This window comes from Podarcis cretensis (genome assembly GCF_951804945.1).
Source record: "Podarcis cretensis genome assembly, chromosome: 16".
NCBI lineage: Eukaryota > Metazoa > Chordata > Lepidosauria > Squamata > Lacertidae > Podarcis > Podarcis cretensis.
This window is the reverse complement of record NC_137186.1, coordinates 27,628,959-27,650,128: the sequence shown is the minus strand read 5'-3', so window position 1 is coordinate 27,650,128 and position 21,170 is coordinate 27,628,959. Positions and strand designations below refer to the sequence as shown.

The following is a 21,170-nucleotide window of genomic DNA, read 5'->3' as shown; positions in this document are numbered from 1 at the left end:
CCCAAACCACTGCACCATACTGGTTTACACTGCAACAGCATCAAATAAGTGGCCAGACAACCCCCCAAAAAACCCCTTCTAATGGAAGAGGGTCCACCAGGTTCCCAAGCAGCTTGTTCCACCAGACTAGCCTTGGCCAACCTGCTGCTTTCCAGATGCTTTCGACTACAACACCCATCAGCCCAGCCAGCATGCCCTTTAGAAAAGGTCCACTGCTTTGTGTTAACACCGGTAGAAAGAGGTCCGCTTAGAGACAAGGGCTGTGGGTACCACGAAGAGCTGCAGCAACAGAAGTCAGATTGAAAGTAATGGGTCTAAGTTAACCATGTCCATTCAGTGGGTCTACTCCGAGTTCGACTAACATTGGGTGCAAACCATGATTTTTATCTTTAAAAATATATTAGCCTTTTCTATAACAAAAATGGTGCAAATCCCCAAATAAATGGGTTTAACATCAGGGCAGCAGAACCAAACACTGTCTTATTCCTGCAGTCATGATGGTGAATGTGTTTAAAATGCAATATTGCACATGCTCCAAGAGTATTTCTTTTTATTTTCATCAGGGTTGGCAAACTGCTTTGGGAGGCATCTCTCTCTTTCTCTCTCTCTCTCTCTCTCTCTCTCTCTCTCTCTCACACACACACACACACACACACACACAGAGAGAGAGAGAGAGAGAGAGAGAGAAGGGGACCCACAGGCCTGAGGACCAAATCTGGCCCTCCCGGCTTCTTTACAGGTCTTCAGCACTCTCCACAGCCATAACCAAACCCCTCACTGGCCCTGAGTGGTTTTGCCTAACTAGGTAGACTGTGTCATTGAGCTCTGCTAATACCTCTTATTTGCCTGAATGGAGGGAGTGAAAATCTGTGTAGGAATCAGCGTTCTCCACAAAGGTAAAATTTACATCCGTTACTCCACCTGCTTTTACCTCTGGCCCCACCTGCCACTGGTATATGGCCTCCCAGAAGGTTATTTAGAGCACAATGTGGCCTTTGAGCTAAAAAAAGGTTCCCAACTCCTGCTCTAGCCTATCAGGAAAGTAAAAGCAGGTGTAAAGTTTGGAATGATTCTATTAGGGTGGCAAGAGAAGTGTTTCTTACGTGCTTCACAACTAATACACACAGCTGTCTGAAGGAGGCCACCATCAGGTTATTAAGACCAGGGTCCAAACTTTCCAGGCTGCACTCCTAGCTGCAGCACGTAGTTAAAGGCAGAACCATGGGGGCAAGTCACACTAGTATGGAGACACTGTGCTTGCATGCTGAGCAGCCTAGCTGGGCGGATCCTTGCTCTGCTTGTGTATTGTCTGCAGGGCAGCTTGGAATCTCTCCCAGTGCTGGCCGGGAGATGAAAGCAGAGGAATAATCCCTGCAATGAGATTATTAGATTGAAGGTTTAATCCCTGAACCTGCCTGTACAAGAAAACAGCCTCTCTCCTGCTGAATTTGGCTTCCGGAGACTGAGTTATACAGAGAAGGAAGCCATCCTTTGGTCTGCAGAATGGTAGGGCAGTTCTCACACTCTGACTTATTCCCATTTTGGCTAAGGCTGGTCCATTAATACTTGGGCAGGTACAGGAGGGCTGGGTGGCTGCACCGCAAGTGGATGTGAACTGTGCATTATAATGTATGTTGGAAGTAGAGCGCATCCTTGAAGGCCAGCAGGTCCAGTGGTATAAGCACCTAAAAGGGTTGCAGCTGAGGACGATACCTGGCTGAGTCCAAGGAGAGTTGCTGCTGCTCCGAGTAAACCAGCCTTCACTAGCTTAGTGCCTTCCAGATGTTTTGGACTACAACTCCCATCATCCCTCATCAGGGATGTGCTTGCTACGGAGGGGGCCTCTTGGTCGTTCCACTGTCCTCAGAATCTCAAGGGCTGGTGGCCCATGAGAGGACATCCTCTGTGCCACCCCATTAGTTGTGCAATTCTCTCCCCCCAGAGGTGCATCGGGTGCCTTCACAGTACAGCTTTTGTCATCAGCTGAAAACAAACCTCTTTCTGCTGGCCTTTCCCACTAGAGAGGTGTATTTTTAAGACCCACCCTGTTCTTGTTATTCTGATTTGTTTCAAACTGTTTTTAATATTGCATTTTTATTTGTTGCGACCTGTCGTGGGACCTCGGCGTGATGGGTGCGTAATAAATCAAAGTAATAATAATAAATACATCTAGAGTGGGGGTTTCCAAAGTGGGCAGTATTTGCATTCCCAGGGAGCGGTGGGGTTACTTAGGGAGGTGATAAGAATCAGGCAGGTGGCAGCAGAGTTCTGGAGGTGTAAATGGCTTTCAGACTTTGAAAATCACTGGATGAAGTTTGTCAGTTTTGTTGAATTGATAACACACACTGGACTTTGAATAAATGTGCATTAATTGTTGATTTTTGAATGTTATGGTGCAATTATCTTCCTTAGTGGGCTGTGCAAACTGTTGTTCTGGATAATATTTTTCATAGGGTAGGGTAGAGGCAGTGCTTTTTTTCTGGGGGTACTCAAGGGTACACAGCACTGGCACATCACCCCGCCCCATGTTCAAAGCATGGCATTTATTGTAACAACTTCATGGTGAGTACAGTGATACCTCGGGTTAATAACTTAATTCGTTCTGGAGGTCTGTTCTTAACCTGAAATTGTTCTTAACCGGAGGTACCACCTTAGCTAATGGGGCCTCCTGCTGCCGCCGCTGCACCACCAGAGCACGATTTCTGTTCTCATCCTGAAGCAAAGTTCTTAACCCAAGGTACTATTTCTGGGTTAGTGGAGTCTGTGACCTGAAGCGTCTGTAACCTGAAGTGTCTGTAACCCGAGGTACCACTGTACTGGCGCTTCCCCCTCCCTCAAAAAGAACACTGAATAGAGGGCAGTGGGGATGAGCTTATGGAACCAAGGGGGCAGCAGCTTGAAAAAACTTGCAAACCACTGCTCTAGCGAGCAGACAATACAAGGTTAGCTGGGCCGATGATCAACTCCACAAGAAGAGTTTCATGACACATGTAAGAGCTGCAGTTGAGTTATGGTCTCCCCCCTGCCCTTTTCAGTTATTTTACCATCAGAAAGAACGTGGGGTGGGACTCTGCTGCATTTAGAATATATCAGCCAGGAGTTGGAGCCTCTTACCTGCATAACCAGGGATTTCTAGTTTAGAAAGAAAAGGCCCAGGAGCTCCTTGATCCATGTTGGAGGTAGAGGGCTGTCATCTTTTTTGCCCAATGGTTGGGCTGGCATCAAGGCTCAATATGGTCCAGCACCTGCCAGGAGGGCTTACACCCCAGCAGCAGGACCTGTCGACAAGATCCTGCTCCTCCCCTCCACCCCTTGCAGCCTGCTTGCTTGGTTCATCCACTTCTTACTCTGACCCAGACTGTAGCAGTGGTGAAAGAAGGAGGGTCAGAAGATGCCCCTGGTCCGCTTGCTGACTCACTGGGCTCTGCCTGGCAAGCAAGCAAGTAGTACCAATGATGATCAGGAGAAGCAGCAACTGGTGAGTACAACACCCTGGGGAGTGGTTAGGCTCACTTAGCAAAGGGGTCCATGGAAGGTATCTCGCTGACAGGCCCTCTGGAACCTGAAGTGCCTCAGCTTCTTCTCACCTGGGACTCACTTTTAGCCCAAACGTTCATTTGAGGACTTGCTTCTTAATTCATTGCTTTTTAAAAACCATATATTTGCATGTGGAAGCTGTGACTGAGCTTAGGTTAAGCTGAGGGTCTGTGGGTTCTGATCCACCAGCTGAAAAGATCATTGGCCCAGGGCAGGCATGGGCAGACCTCATGCTTGTCAGATCTACTCAGGGATTGGTTTCCCCCCTACTAGAAACCCAAGATGTACCTTACAGCATCAGGTGGGAAAGACTTAAAGCACATCTCCCCATGTGCCTCTGCAATAAATCCTGGGAACTGTAGTTTATACACTGTAGCTCTGTGTCTGTCCCCCCCCCCCCGTTTGTTCTGCTGCCACCAAACCCTATGGGGTCTTGAGGTTTACTTAGGGGGCTGGATCAGGCCCCCAGGCTGCTGGTTAGCTAACCCTGCAATAGAGAGTTCTTCTAGGGAGATATACTCAGGGTTGTGCTGCCTGTTGTGTTCTGACTGCCACTAGAATGGGCAACAGATCAACGTGTGCTAACATGCATCCTCTGCTATCTGTGGCATCAGGCAAGTGATAGCTGTGACTGCTGGAATTTACTTTGATTATGCCAGGCTCTGAGGCTGCCTTGGAAATGTGACCCCTGGCATCAAGCTTGCTGGTTTCAGACAGAACTTCTGCCCCACCCATTACTCAGAAACTGGAGTGGAAATAATTCTAAAGAATCCCAGAAACTGTAGTTTAAGGGTGCTTGGAATTGTAGCTCTGTGAGAAGGAAATTACAGTTCCCATGATTTTTTTAGTGTGTGTGTGTGTGTGTGTGTGTGTGTGTGTATGTGTGTATGTGTGTGTGTGCTTTAAATATATGGTGTGGATGCAGCCAGTGAGGCAAAGGACATGTTAGTACCCTTTCCCCCCATTTTGATGTACAGAAGCCAAGTGGACTGGCAGCTGATTCTCTCTTTGGCACTAGCAAAGTGAGCATCCTCCATGGCACCTAAGGGCTATTGGTTAGTTTGTGCAGCACACACAGCTCTGTGTTTCAACAGAGGGATAAAGAGGAACAGATGGGGAGGGGCTGCCTTTTACTCATCAGAGGAGCCCTGATGGATCTGGTCAGTGGTCCATGGAGTCCAGCCTCCTGTTCTCGGAGTGGCCAGCCAGATGTCTTGCAAATGGAACCTGTGCAAAACAGCACTCTTCCACCTGGGATTCCCAGGATTGGCATTCGGGGACTTTTACTGCCTCTGACAATGGAGGTAGGACAGAGCCACCAAGGCTTTTCTCCTCCTCCTCCTCGCACCTGCTGTCTCAAGCAGTTGTCTAATGGTAGGGCCGGCTCCATCGCTGTCGCCATCCCCACTGCCTCAAGCCACCTCTCCTCCTCCCACAGAAGAGCCAGGCCTACCAAAGTCTTGCTCTTGTTATTTATGTTTTGCATTTCAAAGGTATATTTGCTCTCATTAACATAACCGCAGGGAAACACAAGAACATTCCGGGGAGACTATAAATAACTCAACACATATGATTAACAACACAAGGAGGCATGAGGCCAATACACAGTCAGTTCACCAAGGAAAAGAGTGCAATCCGTGGCAGGCACCAATCCCAGGTGGCTTTTTGCCATAAGCCACCAGTTTGAGAGAACCCCTTCCTTCTCTTTCACCTTTGCAGTGCTTGCCGGAAGAGTCAAGGCAGGGAAAGAGTTGTCACCTTCGCTTGCAAACGTGGCTGGTCCTGGAGCCCAGCGTCACCCAGGAATGCTTCCAGTTGCTGGAGATCGTCTTTTTTCACAGTGTGGAAGGGTGAAGGAGCATCAGGGCCACTTTGGGTCAGAGAGGCAGGTTGGCGTCTCGCACTGTCTCGAGCGCAGCCAGTGCGTCAGCCTTTGCATAGGAACATTGGGGCTGGGCGCTCCATTCAGGTCCTCGTCTTCCCTCAGCTGCTGATTCATTTTCAGCCCAAGAACCATACTCAGCGGGACATCATCCTGACAAACTCTGCAGGCAAGAAGGAAAGAGAAAAAGGAAAAAGATCCACATCATACGTTTGAAACACATTTATGTAGCACTTCAACAGTGCTAGCTTTCCCCAATAATACTGGGAACTGTACTGCATCCCTCACTAGGGCTAGGCAATATGTCATCCAAAATTGGTTTGAAGTCCATATTGTGATATCAGTTTCATAATTTTTGACCTGGCAATGTATTGCAAATCATGATGTGTGTGCATGCTATGCAAAAATCACAGTGTGGGGGAAATTCTGAAGCCAGCCAATGCTTCTCTCGATTCCTGCAGCCCCTGTTAACTCTGTTGGCTCAGTTCTCCCCTGCTTCCTGCAGCAGGCAGCGAATCACAAGAGCAGGCACCAGCAAAAATCACAATGCAGGAAAAACCATGAAGCCTCTACATGTCTCCATCTTTATTTCAGACATCATGATATATTGATGTATCGCAATGTTAGGTAAAGATAAAGGGACCCCTGACCATTAGGTCCAGTCGTGGCCAACTCTGGGGTTGTGGCGCTCATCTCGCTTTATTGGCCAAGGGAGCCAGCGTACAGCTTCCGGGTCATTTAGCCAGCATGACTAAGCCGCTTCTGGCGAACCAGAGCAGTGCACGGAAACGCCATTTACCTTCCCGCCGGAGCAGTACCTATTTATCTACTTGCACTTTGACGTGCTTTTGAACTGCTAGGTTGGCAGGAGCAGGGACCGAGCAACGGGAGCTCACCCCATCGCAGGGATTAGAACTGCCAGCCTTCTGATCGGCAAGTCCTAGGCTCTATGGTTTAACCCACAGCGCCGTTAGCTGGTGATAAATCAGTGTTGAAAACCAGTTTTCGCCCAGCCCTATCCTTCACAGTGCTGCAATTTCCAGCACTCCTAACAAACTACAGTTCCCAGGATTCTCTGGGGGGGGTGTCATTTGCTTTAAACTTATGGTACGGATGTGACAATAGAGAAGGAAGGTGCGTAGAAAGTGGCCTTATACTGAGTCAGGATGCTGGTTGATTAGGGCAAGTAAAGCACTGCTCTGCTAGTCTCAATCTGCCAACCTCAGACATTCTTCCAGCTGCCTGCCTTCTTGCAACTAAGCCAGGTGGTGGCCCTGTTTGTCAGCTTCCTCCTCCTCCTTAGTCTCAGCGTTGCCCCTTGTAGAACTCAGCAGGGGGACAAAACTAGAATTACTTAACTATCATAGGCTCTGGTGCCACCTACTGTTGACCCTACCAGTCCCAATGGGCACCAACCACCACTGCCTACAACAGCCTCCGCCAACCTGGTACCCTCCATATATTTCAGGCTACAGCTCCCATCAGCCCCAGTAAGCACAGTGCATGCTCTCACCAACCCCAGCATCAAATGACCATACTAGGGTCTGATAGGAGTTGCAGTTCAAGACATCTGGAGGCCATCAGGTTGGAGAAGGCAGCTGTAAAGCACTAGATGATCCAAGGGCTGTGCAGGAATAGTGATAATGAATCACTTGCAGCTTCAAGCACTGAATATTATTCAGGACATTAAAAAAAAATTAAAAAATATATTCCTTTGGTCTTCACCAGCTTCCAGATAGCAGCTTCTTAGAAATGCTGACATTATGAACTGACTCAGTTGAGATTGGTCACAGATGGATGAGAGCCAAAAAGCTAAAGGAGGTTCTGTGGAAGAACAATTTGCCTGACCAGGGAGTGGATTTGGCCCTTTCTGTAGGGAGTTGCATGCCCCCTTAAGGATCAGGTTTACACTGTATGTGTGTTTTATTGTTAGATCCAGGCTTCCTGTTGGAGGTCCAAATGTCCATGGCATGAAACACTTTTCACAAGTTTAGGAGATCCCCAATGGCCAGAGGTAGCCTGGTCACAATTATCCAGGATGTGGCCCTCCAAGCCTCTCTTTCTGGCCCTCAGGACTCTCCCTAAGGCCCTGCTCCACACCATTATTGAGTGCTTTTGCCTGCCTCCAATGTTTCCTGCAAGGACAATTCCTGACGGGATGTATTGTGGGGTGAGTGCCAGGAGCAGGTCAGTAATAACTCACAGTGAAGCTGACTCTTTATTCAAAGAAACAAATAGCTCAGGAGGCCAGGCTTAATGAGCACAGCAACTCTTCCTGGTAGATCTTGCCCCAATAAGGCAGTTGTGAGGACTGAAGGCCCCTGCCATCACACAGATGCCTCAGCCTCTTCCTCCCCTGGGTCCTTCTCAAGCAATTTGAGACTCAGTCAACAGGTCTGTCTCTGCTCCACCCTCTTCATGCCTCTTCTGATCCTGGGAAACCAGGGGGGAGGGCGGCTGGTTGCAGTAGGAGGGCATTCCCTTGAGGGTTACCCAGCTGGTGCCTGCTACCACTCCTCTGCGTCCAGCTAGTCCATGACTCACATTGTGCATGCCCTTCATTGGAACCAGGTGCAGATCTGCTGCTTGTCCAGTGGAAACCCCTCACTCACTCTCTCTCACCTTCAAAATCCACTCGTCCGTCTCCATTCAGGTCGACGTCCCTTATTATATCTTCTATGTCCCGGTGCCCCACTTGCTGCCCAAGCAGCTTCTTCATTGCTTCTCGTAGTTCATTGGTGCTGATCTCTCCATCACCGTTTGTATCAAACTGCAAGGAAGCAGCAGATGTCAGGGACTGTTAGGATGGAACTGGTCAGATTTCTCAGGACCCACCCCTCTCATCTCCACAGTTGCCAATGTCCTTTCTCACCTCTTGAGCCACTCTGGCAAGAACCTTACCTGATTGAAACCAGACTGGTATCTCTGCTTTTTGCTTTAAGTTATTTATATCCTGCATTTTGTGAAAAACGCTTTAAAGGTGCATTGCAAAGGTAGGGGGGAACCTGTCCACCCCCACCCTCCCCCAGCTCCCACCAAGCTCTGCTAAATGTTCTGGATGGTGAGAAGTCTAGCAATATCTGGAGGAGGGCACAGAGGAAGATTAAAACTCACATTTTGATTTATATTAGACTGCCCACATGCAATTCTGCTTTATTAGTTGTTCTGAGATGCTTCCCCATTACTGCACTTTTGCCATCTGGGATGTACCCTTGCAGTATAGCACAACAAATGTGGGACAAATGCTCCCCAAACATTTGTAGTAAGGAAAGTTACAGGCTTCCAGCAGGAAGTTATAGGACATGCACTGATTGAAAGCAAAGCTATATGTGCATCCTGAAAATTTTGCAAAAGTATTGAGAGTGGGATCACACATAACTGCCCTGATGTCATCAGGAGCACAAATCATGAATGCACACACACAAAAAAAGGGTCTGGAGGGGTCCTTGGAGAAATCCATGGCTCTCCATGGCCACGAGCCATGATGGCTACGTGTGTTGGAGGTAGTGTGCTTCTGAATACTGGGAATTACAAGTGACTAGGAATTACAAGAGTTCCTGCTGTGCTCGGGTCCTGCTTCTGGACTTCCAGTCAGGGCATCTAGTTGGCCACTGTGATAACAGAATGCTGGACTAGATGAGCCCCCTTTGGCCTCATCCCACCTCAGGGATTTACCTTTATTCCCTGCCTGTGAGCTTCCACAAGGCATCTGATTGGCTAGTGTGGGAAGCAGGATGCCTGATCCATTTGCAGGGTACAGAGATGGGTTGTGCATATAAGGAGCTAGATGATCTTTCAGGTATCCTGATCCCAAGCTGTATACCACCTTGAACTGGTAGAAAGTTTGCAACACACTGAAGGGGCTGCACAATCTGGCTCTCACCTCCCTGAAGGCATCGCGTAGCTCCTTGACCCCAATCATGTCTGCCGTCTCTGCCAGAAGCTTTGGTCCCATCAGCTCCACAAAGTCATCGAAATCTACGTGGCCGCCCTCTAGGAACACAGAGTGAGGAGGGAGTACAGTAAGATACTGACCACCATTTTAAAAAGAATACAGACAAATTGCAATGGGTTCAGAGGAAGGGCAACGAAGATGGTTGGCTGTATGGAAAACAAGTCCTGTCAGGGCAAGGAGAAAGAGCCAGTTATGTTCACCCTGGAGAGGACTCAGCGGGAACATGTTTTCAAATACTGCCAGCATCCACAGGAAGGGGTCCCATTCCTGACTGTGGAAAAAAGGGAATATTGCATCCACGGCCTGCACCCAACTGAGTCCTACTTAGAGTAGACCCATTGAAATGGATGGATGTGACTTACTTGGCTATGCTGTGCCTCCATGGCCAGAGATAGTAATGCTTCTGAATACCAGTTGCTACAAATCAAAGGAGGGGAGAATGCTCTTATGTTCAGGACCTGTTTGTGGGTTTGATGTTTTAAATCAGGCATCCCCAAACTCAGCCCTCCAGCTGTTTTGCGACTGTAACTCCCAACATCCCTAACTAACAGGACCAGTGGTCAGGGATGATGGGAACTGTAGTCCCAAAACAGCTGGAGGGGCGAGTTTGGGGATGCCTGTTTTAAATTGTTAGAAGCTGCCAAGAGTGGCTGGTGCAACCTAGTCAGATGGGCAGCATATAAATAATAACTTGCTGTTGTTGTTACTAGCAGAACTTAGTTTGATACAACCCCAGGTCAACTTTCTACACATTTCTTTGACACCCCTAGTTGGAATAATCCAGTCCGGAAGTTTGCCAGAGCATGGAGTATAGCAGCCAAACATAAGCCTAGTCTAGAAGTGGCCTGGGGAGTTGTGCTTGTGCAGAAAGGCAGCCCAAAGGGAGATGAAGAAGAAGAAGAAGAGTTTGCATTTGATATCCCGCTTTATCACTACCCAAAGGAGTCTCAAAGCGGCTAACAATCTCCTTTCCCCTTCCTTCCCCACAACAAACACTCTGTGAGGTGAGTGAGGCTAAGAGACTTCAGAGAAGTGTGACTAGCCCAAGGTCACCCAGCAGCTGCATGTGGAGGAGCGGGGAATCAAACCCAGTTCACCAGATTACGAGTCCACTGCTCTTAACCACTACACCACACTGAAGACTGGAAAAGCCTAATCAGGAGTGAGAGTGGCACTGTGGAGGGAGAAGGGATGCCCCCTTGGCAGGTGATTGGCACTCACGGTTCATGTTGATCTGCTGGGAGAGCTCGATAAGTTCCATTTCCGTTGGCATGTAGCCCATGGTGCGCATGCAGTTGCCCAGGTCTCGGCAGTTGATGTAGCCATCCCTGTCCTTATCAAACTCCTTGAAGGCTTCTCTCAGTTCTGTTGAGGTGAATCCAATCAGAGAACGCGGCTGTCAGTGGTGGCTACAAACGTGGCCTGGAATGAACCCACTTTGGAAAAGAAGGGCCACAGGTCATCTGTGGCAGAGCAGCTGCTTAGCATGCAGAGAGGCCCAGGTTCAGAGAGGCATCTCTAGTTACGGCTAGGAATTTCTCCTTGGTCTGAAACCCTGGAGTCAGTGTTGACAGTGTTCTCAATGTTTTCAATTAAGGGGTGATTTATATAGGATGCTACCTTATACTGAATCAGACCTTTGGTCCATCTAGTTCAGTACAGTGGTATCTCAGGTTACAAACGCTTCGGGTTACGAACTCCGCTAACCCGGAAGTAGTTGCTCTGGGTTGCGAACTTTGCCCCAGGATGAGAATGGAAATCGTGTGCCACTGGCAGTGCGCCGGCAGCAGGAGGCCCCATTAGTGAAAGCGAGCCTCAGGTTAAGAATGGTTTCAGGTTAAGAACGGACCTCTGGAACGAATTAAGTTTCTAACCCGAGGTACCACTGTATCATCTACACTGATTGGCAGCAGCTCTCAAGGGTTTCAAGAGTGGAAACTCCCCCAGCCTGACCTAGAAGTGCTAGGGATTTAACCTGTGACCTTCTGCATGCCAAGCAGATGCTCTACCACTGAGCTATTTTCCTTACCGCTGGGGTTGACTGTGCCTCAAATTAATGAGTAGGAGGGAAATACCCTGGGGATTTTCTGCCACAGGCCCTGGTCCTCATCATGTTGTCTAGGTCCTCCTGCTATTGAGGCTAAGCTGTGTGAGGTGTCCACAAAATGGACTGCGCCGTATGATCTGACCTGTTGCTGGCATGGAGACAGAAAGTGTGTGAAAGGTCTGTGGCAACAGAGTATTTTAGCATTGCCTTCCCCAGCTGGGTGCCTTCCAGGTGTTTTGTACTCCAGCTCTCATCAGCCCCAACCCAGTGCTACTATGCGTCTGATCCACATGGAAACAAAGGGGAGGCCAGGAGTTCCAAGCAGACAGGAAGGTGAGGCACCATGATCAGCACCTTGGAGAGGGACATAGAGGTGAGTTTCAGGAACATGGTCAGTAATCCTACAGCTGAGGCACAACACACAAGTTGCTTCAGCAGTGTCCTGGAGCAACTAGGAGATCTTTATAGCCTGTGCTAGGTATTCATTGGCCAGAAGCCTTACTCCCTGAATGCTGCATCTGGCCAGTAAAGGGCTACTACTTTCCACTTCTAGGTCCTGGGGTTTCAAGCTGTGGGATATCTTCTCAGGGCTCTCCTGATGCTAGAGGAGACTTTAGACCAGGCTTCCTGAAACTCGGCCCTCCAGCTGTTTTGGGACTACAACTCCCATGATCCCTAGCTAGCAGGACCAGTGGTCAGGGATGATGGGAATTGTAGCCTCAAAACATCTGGAGGGCCGAGTTTGAGGAAGCCTGCCTTAGACCAATCCTTGGCCCCTCCTCTCTTCTTATGGTTCTTTGAACTGGAAGTAAACTGGACAGTCCTTGAAGCAGAAAGAATGCCTTCAAATACCAAGGCTGTGCTTCTCATATATAGGAGTGGGGAACTTCAGGCCCAGGAGCTAAATATGGCCCTCTAAACCTTTCTATCCAGCTCCTGGGACTCTCTCCCTAAACCACACACCCTCACTAGCCACACCTCTCAATGACTCCAGTTCACAGTCTCTGAGTGTGTTTTCACCTGGCTGGAATGCATTTTATGCCTGCTGCGCCAGCTAAGGAAGGCACACATCTGACAGCTGTCTCTTTATTGACAAGTGAAGCACTTACAGCAGTTCCCCCAGTGCTCCAGATATACACATGCACCCATATTTTTAGCCTCTGGGCAGCTGTCCACAGGTTTGGACCCTGTGCAGACATAGTGGGTCCCCTCCCCTCCTTTGGCTTACATGCCCTCCTCTGATGGGTTGTGTGCCTGCAAACTGAGACTTCTCCTACATGGAAGCCGTTGCTGCTCTTCCCTCTTCAAACCCCTCTTGGTTCTAGGTGGGGAGTCAACCAGCTGTTCCCTTGTCTGAATAGTTCCTCTTCCTCTACCACATCTTGCATGCCTTCCTCTGTTTCAGACTGCCCTGACTCTTCCTTCTCCCATGGGCCTGGCTCCTGCCTTGTGGGTGGCACCAGACCCCATTAATTGCTGGTCCCCTCTCCTGAGTTGCACTCCTAGCCCCTGGCCTTTTCCGCACACTCTTTGGACCCCTGCCAGTCTCTGACAATGCGCCCTGGAACTTTTGCTAGTCTGGATGGAGAAGAGAGGTGTTTTGTTTGTTCCCCATAAGGAAATGTGAACTTTAGTCTGAAGAAGGTTCCCCACCTCTGGTGCAGTAGGATACATGGCTACCCTAGTTTAAATAAAAGCACGCACCTCCAGATGGATAGTGAGACAATGCAACTTCTTACACTTTCTCAATTTCAAGGAGGATAGGAGTATCAGTGGCTACTAGCCAGGATAGCTATGCTCTGCCTCCACAGTCAGAGGCAGTAATGATTCCAAATACAGTCATACCTTGGAAGTCGAACGGAATCCATTCCAGAAGTCCGTTCGACTTCCAAAATGCTTGGAAACCAAAGCGCGGCTTCTGATTGGCTGCAGGAAGCTCCTGCAGCCAATCGGAAGCCATGGAAACCCCATTGGACGTTTGGCTTCCCAAAGAACATTCGAAAACCGGAACACTCACTTCTGGGTTTCAATTGTTTGGGAGCCAATTTGTTTGGGAGCCAAGGCGTTCAGGATCCAAGGTACAAGTGTTTCTAGGAATCACAGGAGAGGGCTCTTGTGCTCAGGTCCTGCTTGCATGTTTCCCACAGGCATCTGGCTGGCCACTGTGAGAACAGGATGCCGGACTAGATGGGCCATTGACCTGATATAAGAGGCTCTTCTTATGTTCTTAAATAATTTGTGAATTATCATTCAGGTCGGTACAAAACCAGGAAGTGAGGGTGGCTGGCATCTCGTTGTTGGAAATCCCAGAAGGCCAGCAGTGCTGTTTCAGCAAAAGCAGCACATGAGCATCAGAGCTGCCCTGCAGCCGTATCAGGTTAAAGCTGTGATTCCTGTGCTGCAGGGGGTTGGACTAAATCAGTGTTTCCCAACCTTTGGTCTCCAGCTGTTTTTGGACTACAATTCCCATCATCCCTGACCACTGGTCTTGCTAGCTAGGGATGATGGGAGTTGTAGTCCAAAAACAGCTGGAGACCAAAGGTTGGGAAACACTGGACTAAATGACCCTTTGGATCCCCCTTCCAACTCTGAAGTTTTGTGATACTAAAGGCGCATGTAGTCCAGCCTCTCACAGGGACTACTAGATGCCACTTGCAGCTGCCCTCCCCCCACTTTTGTAACCTTGTAGCTGGCATTCAGCTGGCCTGCTGCCTCTCATCTGGAGGTATCATATAGCCAGCATGCCTAGCTGTCACAGTCTTAAGCCACTATGAATTTATCTACTCCATTTTTATAGGTCTAGAGAAGACAATCAAGAACCTTACCATCTATTTCTTCCGGCCGTAGCTCTCTGTCCTGCAAGGGAACAACATCAGGGATTAAAGCCAGCTCCTTTAGACAAAATCAGGGCTAAGGCAGGAACCTTTGAGCATATTTAGAGGCCAATGTCATCCCATTGGTCCATCAAAGCCAGAGTATTGTCTCCTGCAGACTTCACCAACTTGGTGCCCTCCAGAGGCTTTGGACTCCTCCTGGCTACAGCCATATTTTCTCCTCCAACACAGCCATGCTGGCAGGGGCTGATGGGAATTAGTCCAAAATATCTGGAAGGCATCAGGTTGGCCAAGTTGGTCTACTCTGACCAGCAGCAAATCTTCAAGGTCCCAGGCAGGGGCATAGGGTTCTTTTCTGGCCCTGGTTCCAGAGAGAGCATGTTGAGTGGAGATGTTGCCAGGAATTGACCCTGGGACCTTCTGCAATGCAAAGCAGGTGTTCTGCCATTGGCCTACTGTCTCTCTTCCAAGGCAAAAAGGCACATGGAAGAATTAAAAACCCCATGACATTATCCTTCCCAGCAAGTGAACCTGAGAAAGAGCTGCCTTTTTGAAGCCTATCCCACTAGCCATGCCCTTCCACATCTCAGATTTACACCAGCTCATTAGAGATGCTCACGCCAGAGAGCCAAGATTGCCTTGTTTCCAGGAACAGAAAGTGGAAAGCAGAGTTAGGCTGGTGGCCATGATGAGCTCTGCCTGAAAGAGCTGGGAGCTGCTGGTACCTCCCTCCCAGCAGCCAGCTAAACTGGTGGAAACATCTCATGCCAGTTGAGCCCCTCCCATGTTGCCCTGAGATCTCAAAAAACACACACACAAAAAACTGGCTAGTAGGAAAAAACTGGGGCTCTGGAAGCTGTAGGCACCATCTCAGGAAACCTAGGCAGCTGCCTTCTACTGAGTCAGACCATTGGGTCCATCTAGTTCACTGTTATCTACCCTGAGTGGCAGTAATGGCTCTCCAGGGTTTCAGACTCAGAGGTCTCCCCCAAGCCTACCTGGAGATGCTGCTGGGGATTGGACCTGGGACCATCTGCATGCAAAACAGATGCTCTACCACTAAGCTATGGCCCCATCCATTCCTCAGATGCCTAGGGCAGAAAGGCAGCTCCTGAGAGAAACTGGAGCATCTGCAGACAAAGGTAACATGAGACAATGATTCAGCCCAGGCAGGAAGTACTTGCAAACGCCCAACATTTTGTTTTCAAGGGTAGATGGGATGGGTGGAGAAAGCTGCAGCAAGAGAAAGGAAAGCCCAGGTTGGAAATGCACTGCTGGCTGCCCAGGAAGAAGGGGCAACATCTCCAGATCCCCAGGTAATTGAGGGCAGAGGAAGGTGGGCAGACCACTCCCAGTTCTCAGCCTCTACCTCCTTGCCCCCATCAAGCTGCTCTAGGCCCACAGCAGGTTCCCACAAAAGGGTGCCCTCCATTTCCTGGGTCTCAAGCCCACAAAGCTAGTTCCCCACCGACTCCTGTGCTTGTGAAAGAACAGCAGGTGCTCAGAGTCTCCTTCCAGTGGGGCAAACCCACTGGGTTGCAGAGGGGTGGGCCAGAGATAGGGCTGGGGAAATCCCTCCGTTTCGGTTTCTCTCGGTTGCTCATCTGTGCATTCTGAAGTTCAGTTCTCTGCATTTCCACATCCGTTTGTGGTTGTTATTTAAGAAAACAAAAGCCCTAATGAAAATTCATCAGCAGTTTAATGCAAATTTCTCCTAATCAACTCATTATTGTATGCAGTTTTGCCTAACGTAGCACATTTTTGCAATTCAGTATTCCCCTTACATAATGCATTTTTTTATGTTACAATATGTGCATTTTTCTGGACCCGCATAAGCATTTTTCACGTGTTGCTTAGCTGGAGAACTGCATTGCAAAATTAAGAGAGATGTGGATTTTTCAAAGGACAGCCGTGTTTTGGTTTGTATGTTGTTTGGGAATGTGCAAATTAGGTAGGATTCACTCTTCAGGGAGAAATTAATCACATTCCTGCCCGCTCCCTAGCCAAAGCAAAGATTCCTCTCTCCTTGTTGGAGGAGGATCTCTTGAGCTGAAAATCTCCCTCACCAAGCCAGCAATTTCAAAGTGTGCCATTATCCAATTTCTCCTGCTGCTTTTATTTAGACTGATCGGAAGGGGTGGCGGCAGTAAACCTTAGTGGCAGTTTGCCTGGTTCTCTCTCTCTAAGGATTCCCCTCCCCATGACACAGGAAGGGCCAAAGTAAGGGTTATTCTCATTGACAAACCTGGAGTAATAGATGTCCAACTTTACCCCATAAAACAGGGTTGGGGACCCTTTTTCAGCCTGAGGGCCAGATTCCCTACTGGGAAAGCTTCAGAGGGCCACATGCCAGTGGTGGGCAGGGCCAGAGACAACAGTGGGTGGAGCAACACTTGTAAATGTTACCTTTGTACAGTCAGCCAGTTTCTACATTCACAGCCCTCCTATGTACCCTCCTTCCAGGGAAGCAAGAGCCATGAGCAGAGATCAATGACACATTCCAGCCAGCCAAAAACACTTTGGAGACGGGCAATGAGGAGTGTTGCCTGGGGAGAGTCCTGAGAGACAGCTAGAGATGCTGGGGGGCACATTTGACCCTTGGGCCTGAGGTTCCTCACCACTGCTGTAAGGTGTCTCAGGAATCATAGATCTGTAGAGTTGGAAGGGACCCCCAGGGTCATCTAGTCCAACCCCCTGCAATGCAGGTATCTCAGCTAAAGCACCCATGACAGATTGACCGATGTAATGATTCAAAGTTGGCCCTGCTGATGTGGCAAAGTGAAGTGACAGGTTTTGGATGCTACGTAGCCGGCCCTACCATTAGGACTGGCCCTACCACGAGCCAGAATGAGGCAGTTGCCTCGAGCAGCTGATTTTGGGTGTCGTGAAAGGGCTGCACGTTTGCTTTATTAGCATTGTGTTTTATTGAACCACGGGTACGAGAGGAGAAGCGATTGTTGGACGTAGTGCTGACCATTTCTCCCCCCATTCCCCACACCCCAACCATTCTGGGCTAGGAAGGAGGTGATGGGGATCTCTTGAGACCCAGGTGGCGACATGCTTTTTTTTTTGCTTTCAATCCACAGGAGGGCGAGGGCACATGATTCCACACACCCTCTGGGCTCTGCAGTGTTTGCCTTGCCCGTCCGGGTGCAACTTACGTACTGGCTGCCTGTTCTCTGCGAATCCCTTCCTGAGGAAGATACACGCCGGCCCCAGGATGTTGTGCATCACAGCGCAGTTCTGGGCCAGCACCATGAGCGGGCCTTGGTACTCCCCGGCTGTTGACCCCTCCTCGCTCGTCTGGACAGCTGTATAGCATGTCTTGTCCTCATGGTGGATCTTCTCCGCCAAACCAGCAGCAAGCAAATGATACAATAGAGGAAGTTACCTCCCGGTTCCTCCCAGGTCTGCTCCAATGCTTTCAGTGAGCAGAGAGGCCAGCCTAGCCCTCGGCTAACCTTTTGCCCTTCAAGGTGTTTTGGACCACAACTCCCATCAGCCCTAGCCAGCATGGCCAGGCCGGGGCTGATGGGAGTTGTGATCCAAAATGCCTTGGAGGGCACATGGTTGGCGAAGGCTAGTCCAGACTTAAGGGGAAGACAGACGTAACCATCTGAACAGAGGCTCTTTTCCTGCCCAGGAACCTGGCGTCACCATTTGCAGCGCAAGCAGAAACTGTGGACTGACTCTTTGAGCTTCCCTTGTGCTTTTAAGGAATATCAAAATGTTTTAAGTATCACATTTTCCCCCACCCTTCACCACACCACCTCCACCCACCCCTAAATAACACTCTAAAACTATTGAAAACTGTAAAGCTGTTGAAAATGTACCACAAGGATTTGTGCAAGGGGAAATATGCTGGAGACATTTGGATACTAGCCAGTAGGTGCTCAGCACCTACCCCTGTCTCCTCCCCTGCAAGGACTTGCTAAGAAGTTGCAGAAACTTTCTCCCCTCCCCGGAGAGGTATATGTGTGTACAGGACAGCAAAGATGTGTATAAACCATTTCCACCTTGCTTAGTAAGTTACGTCTGTCTCCCCCACCCCCTACCCCTCATCTTTCAATACATACCACTTCACACATACACAACCCTTCTGTTTGTTACAGCTCTGAGCAGCCAGGGACTAGAATTCACTTCCAGGTGCCAACAAAGGTCCCGTCCCCCGTCCCCCACTTTGGAAATGACATCAAAAGCCCTCTGTGCACTGCAGACGTCCTTCCAGCAACAGACTAGAAAGAGGGCAGAGAAGAAGAAAGGGTTTCTCTGATCTCGTCTGCTGCCTGGACCAAAACAATTGGAGGTGAAATCATGCCTAGCCTGCAAGGCACAGGCGTAGCTCTTTGTGAGTTCAAGAGGAGGCTGATGACAGAAGCGTCTCTTGGGGCTCCTGCTGAACATGAATTGGGCGGCCCGTACATCCTGGCAAGACACTTGGAGCAGCTGCATATTAGTAATCACAGCGCTTCCCATGTGTACCAATATAAGTTTGCTTACAATACCCAGGGCAGCCTGGTATTCCCAAGGTGACACCGCTGGAATGTCGGAACTGCATACAGAACTGAGTTCCCTGAGAACGTCGGTGGGCATTTTTTTTAAAGGGAAAGATTTCCAAAGTTGCTAGTCTCTATGAAGCCTGAGAAAGAGCAGGATGCTGGAGAGGCCTCAGGCCCAAATTGGGCATTGCAGGGGCAGGTGCCACCCACCTGCGTCTCTCCAATCTTTGTCTACCCTCAGTGACACCTAGGAAAAGATATTGTGTGGAACACCAGCATCGCAGCTGGATTTCCCTACTCCATTTCAACAGCTGTCTGTATGCAGGAGACATAAGGACAGACTTAAGTGGTCTGTTCAGAAGAGCCAATGAATGGGTGTTCTAGTGGGGCCATAATCCCACCTCTATCTCCATGCATTCAATATACACTATTTGGTCATTTGATCAGGAGTTAGGTCTGGTCATATGGGAACAGGCACAAAATGGGCAATGGCCACAGAAGTAAGTGTCCTGCGACTCAGGTTTTTTAAAAAGTAAGTTTCTAGTCCTTAAAGTTACCTACACATTATTTGTGCATTTCAGGTTGTTCTATCCTTGTTTTTAATGTTCATTTAAAAAAAATGCTCTGTGTTTCATTTTTGAAAATAGTGAAATAAATAAATTAATAATAATAATAATGTAAAGGAAGATAGCAGAAGGGCAGTGCCTGTTGAAATTCCAGAAGTGACTGTCTGTGCATTTATGTGATCAGGATTTCCAAGAGCAGGGCTTCAATGCTGAGCGTATTTCTTTTTAGCAAAATATCAAGTATTACTGAATCAGTAGCAAAGGGCACAGTGGGCCTTTGGTCATTCACTCAAACCTAATGCAGGCCTGTTCGGCTCCCTCACCATCAGAAATCCCGCTCAGCCTCCGTCACCCTCCTCTGTTCCACATTACGTGGGGTGCTGTCTTGTTTTGCTTTCACAAGAGGCACCTCCCAGCAGCATTCTGGGGGCCCGGAGTGGAATCTGGTCTTGAGAGTTCCTGGCCCCACTGGAGAAGCAACGGCTGCCTTATATAGCAATGCATCGGCCTGTGCTCTGGCAGAAACGTTTCATCCTGACATTCTCATGCAGCTATAAAAAGCTAGCCGTCTTCCCTTCACAGGGACCTTTGGATCGTACGCAGTAAACATTAACAACCCCATCGTTGTTTTCATGGGAGACAGAGAAAGGGAGCTTGTTTCTTCATGGTGCTGCTGGCAGCTTTGGGCAATCTCCTTCCAAAAATTTAAAAAAGGCAGTGCTGCAAAGCATTGCACCCTCCTTTTGGCAGGGCTGAGAACACGGACACAGATGCTCACAGATTTGCATGCACGGCTGTGTTTAGAGGCCACGTGTGTTTGTTGCACGACACACATATCCAGCTTGATGGGAGCTGGCATTTTTCTTTTTTTAAACAAAAACACACAGCCCTGAGTCAATCTGCCAAGGTATGATGCTATTGGCATCACGGCGCAAGAATAGCATCAAGGCCAGAATCCACAACAACAACACATATGTGACAGAAAGCAAAGTACACGGCTCGGTACAGAAGTGTCCTCATGAAGACCACACAGCAGAAGGGATGTCCCTCTGTTTGCTACATGGGACAGAGAACAAAGTTTTCCAGAGAGGGAAGCATGGATGGCATTGTGCTCCATGCCGAACAGACAGGTGTGTGTGTGTTTATATGTTGTCTCTGTTGAAACCCAAAACAGGCTCTCGAAACAATGCAAAAGTTATTTCATCATAGGCATTGGTGGGATAACTTGAGTGTCGGTTGACCCTACCATTAGGCAGAGGGCTGGCCCTACCATTAAGAGAGCACTTCCTCCTTTCATTGGCTTGAAACTTCTGGAAAGAGAATTTCATCAGCCCTGACCTTAGAATCTTATGTCAGAGGTTCGGAAAACTATTAGTAAGTTGTATCTGGCCAGTAGGATGTCAACAGTTTACATCTGACCTGCCCCACAAATAATTAATGGGTTAAATACATTTGGATAGTACCAGGGGTGCCTTTTGGAGATACTAAAGGAAGCACAAGACAGCACACGGCATGTCAAAACAAAGGCTCTGTTCATTGGAACATGGGATAGTTTGCTTCTTTTTTTTGTTATCTAGGAAGACATGCCTGCCCTGAACAAAAACATTTCAACCATTAGTAAAAATTGGCTCCATCAACCAGTCAGTCAACTAAAACTTTACTTTGATTAATCTATCAATTAAGCCTTGTGATTCTGTTCAATATCCATTTGCTAGGACTCTCAGCAAGCAAATTTAGGAAGCATTTTGCCCAGAAGTTTATTTTGAAGTTTGCAATGGTGGAGAATCAGCTCCATTGCCAACTCAACAGCCACTCATGTTACCGTTACACTGCTACTGCTGCTGCTGCTG

General features: G+C 48.7%; 1 protein-coding gene across 9 annotated transcripts in view; it reads right to left on the bottom strand.

Moving 5' to 3' along the window:
• Nucleotides 1–4,995: 4,995 nt before the first annotated feature.
• The window catches only part of CABP1 (calcium binding protein 1), a 73,893-nt gene continuing 57,718 nt past the window's right edge, over nucleotides 4,996–21,170 (bottom strand). For 7 of the 9 annotated variants that reach the window (XM_079956974.1, XM_079956971.1, XM_079956972.1 and 4 more), the window contains 6 exons: nucleotides 17,421–17,597; nucleotides 14,247–14,277; nucleotides 10,596–10,739; nucleotides 9,303–9,412; nucleotides 8,042–8,189; nucleotides 4,996–5,582 (listed from right to left, as the gene is read on the bottom strand). In XM_079956974.1, the coding sequence (XP_079813100.1) occupies nucleotides 5,557–5,582; nucleotides 8,042–8,189; nucleotides 9,303–9,412; nucleotides 10,596–10,739; nucleotides 14,247–14,277; nucleotides 17,421–17,597 (636 nt within the window). In that variant the 3' untranslated portion in view covers nucleotides 4,996–5,556. Of the gene's footprint in view, nucleotides 5,583–8,041; nucleotides 8,190–9,302; nucleotides 9,413–10,595; nucleotides 10,740–14,246; nucleotides 14,278–17,416; nucleotides 17,598–21,170 lie in introns of those variants that run through there. The other 2 variants (XM_079956969.1, XM_079956970.1) reach the window with 2 other exon arrangements.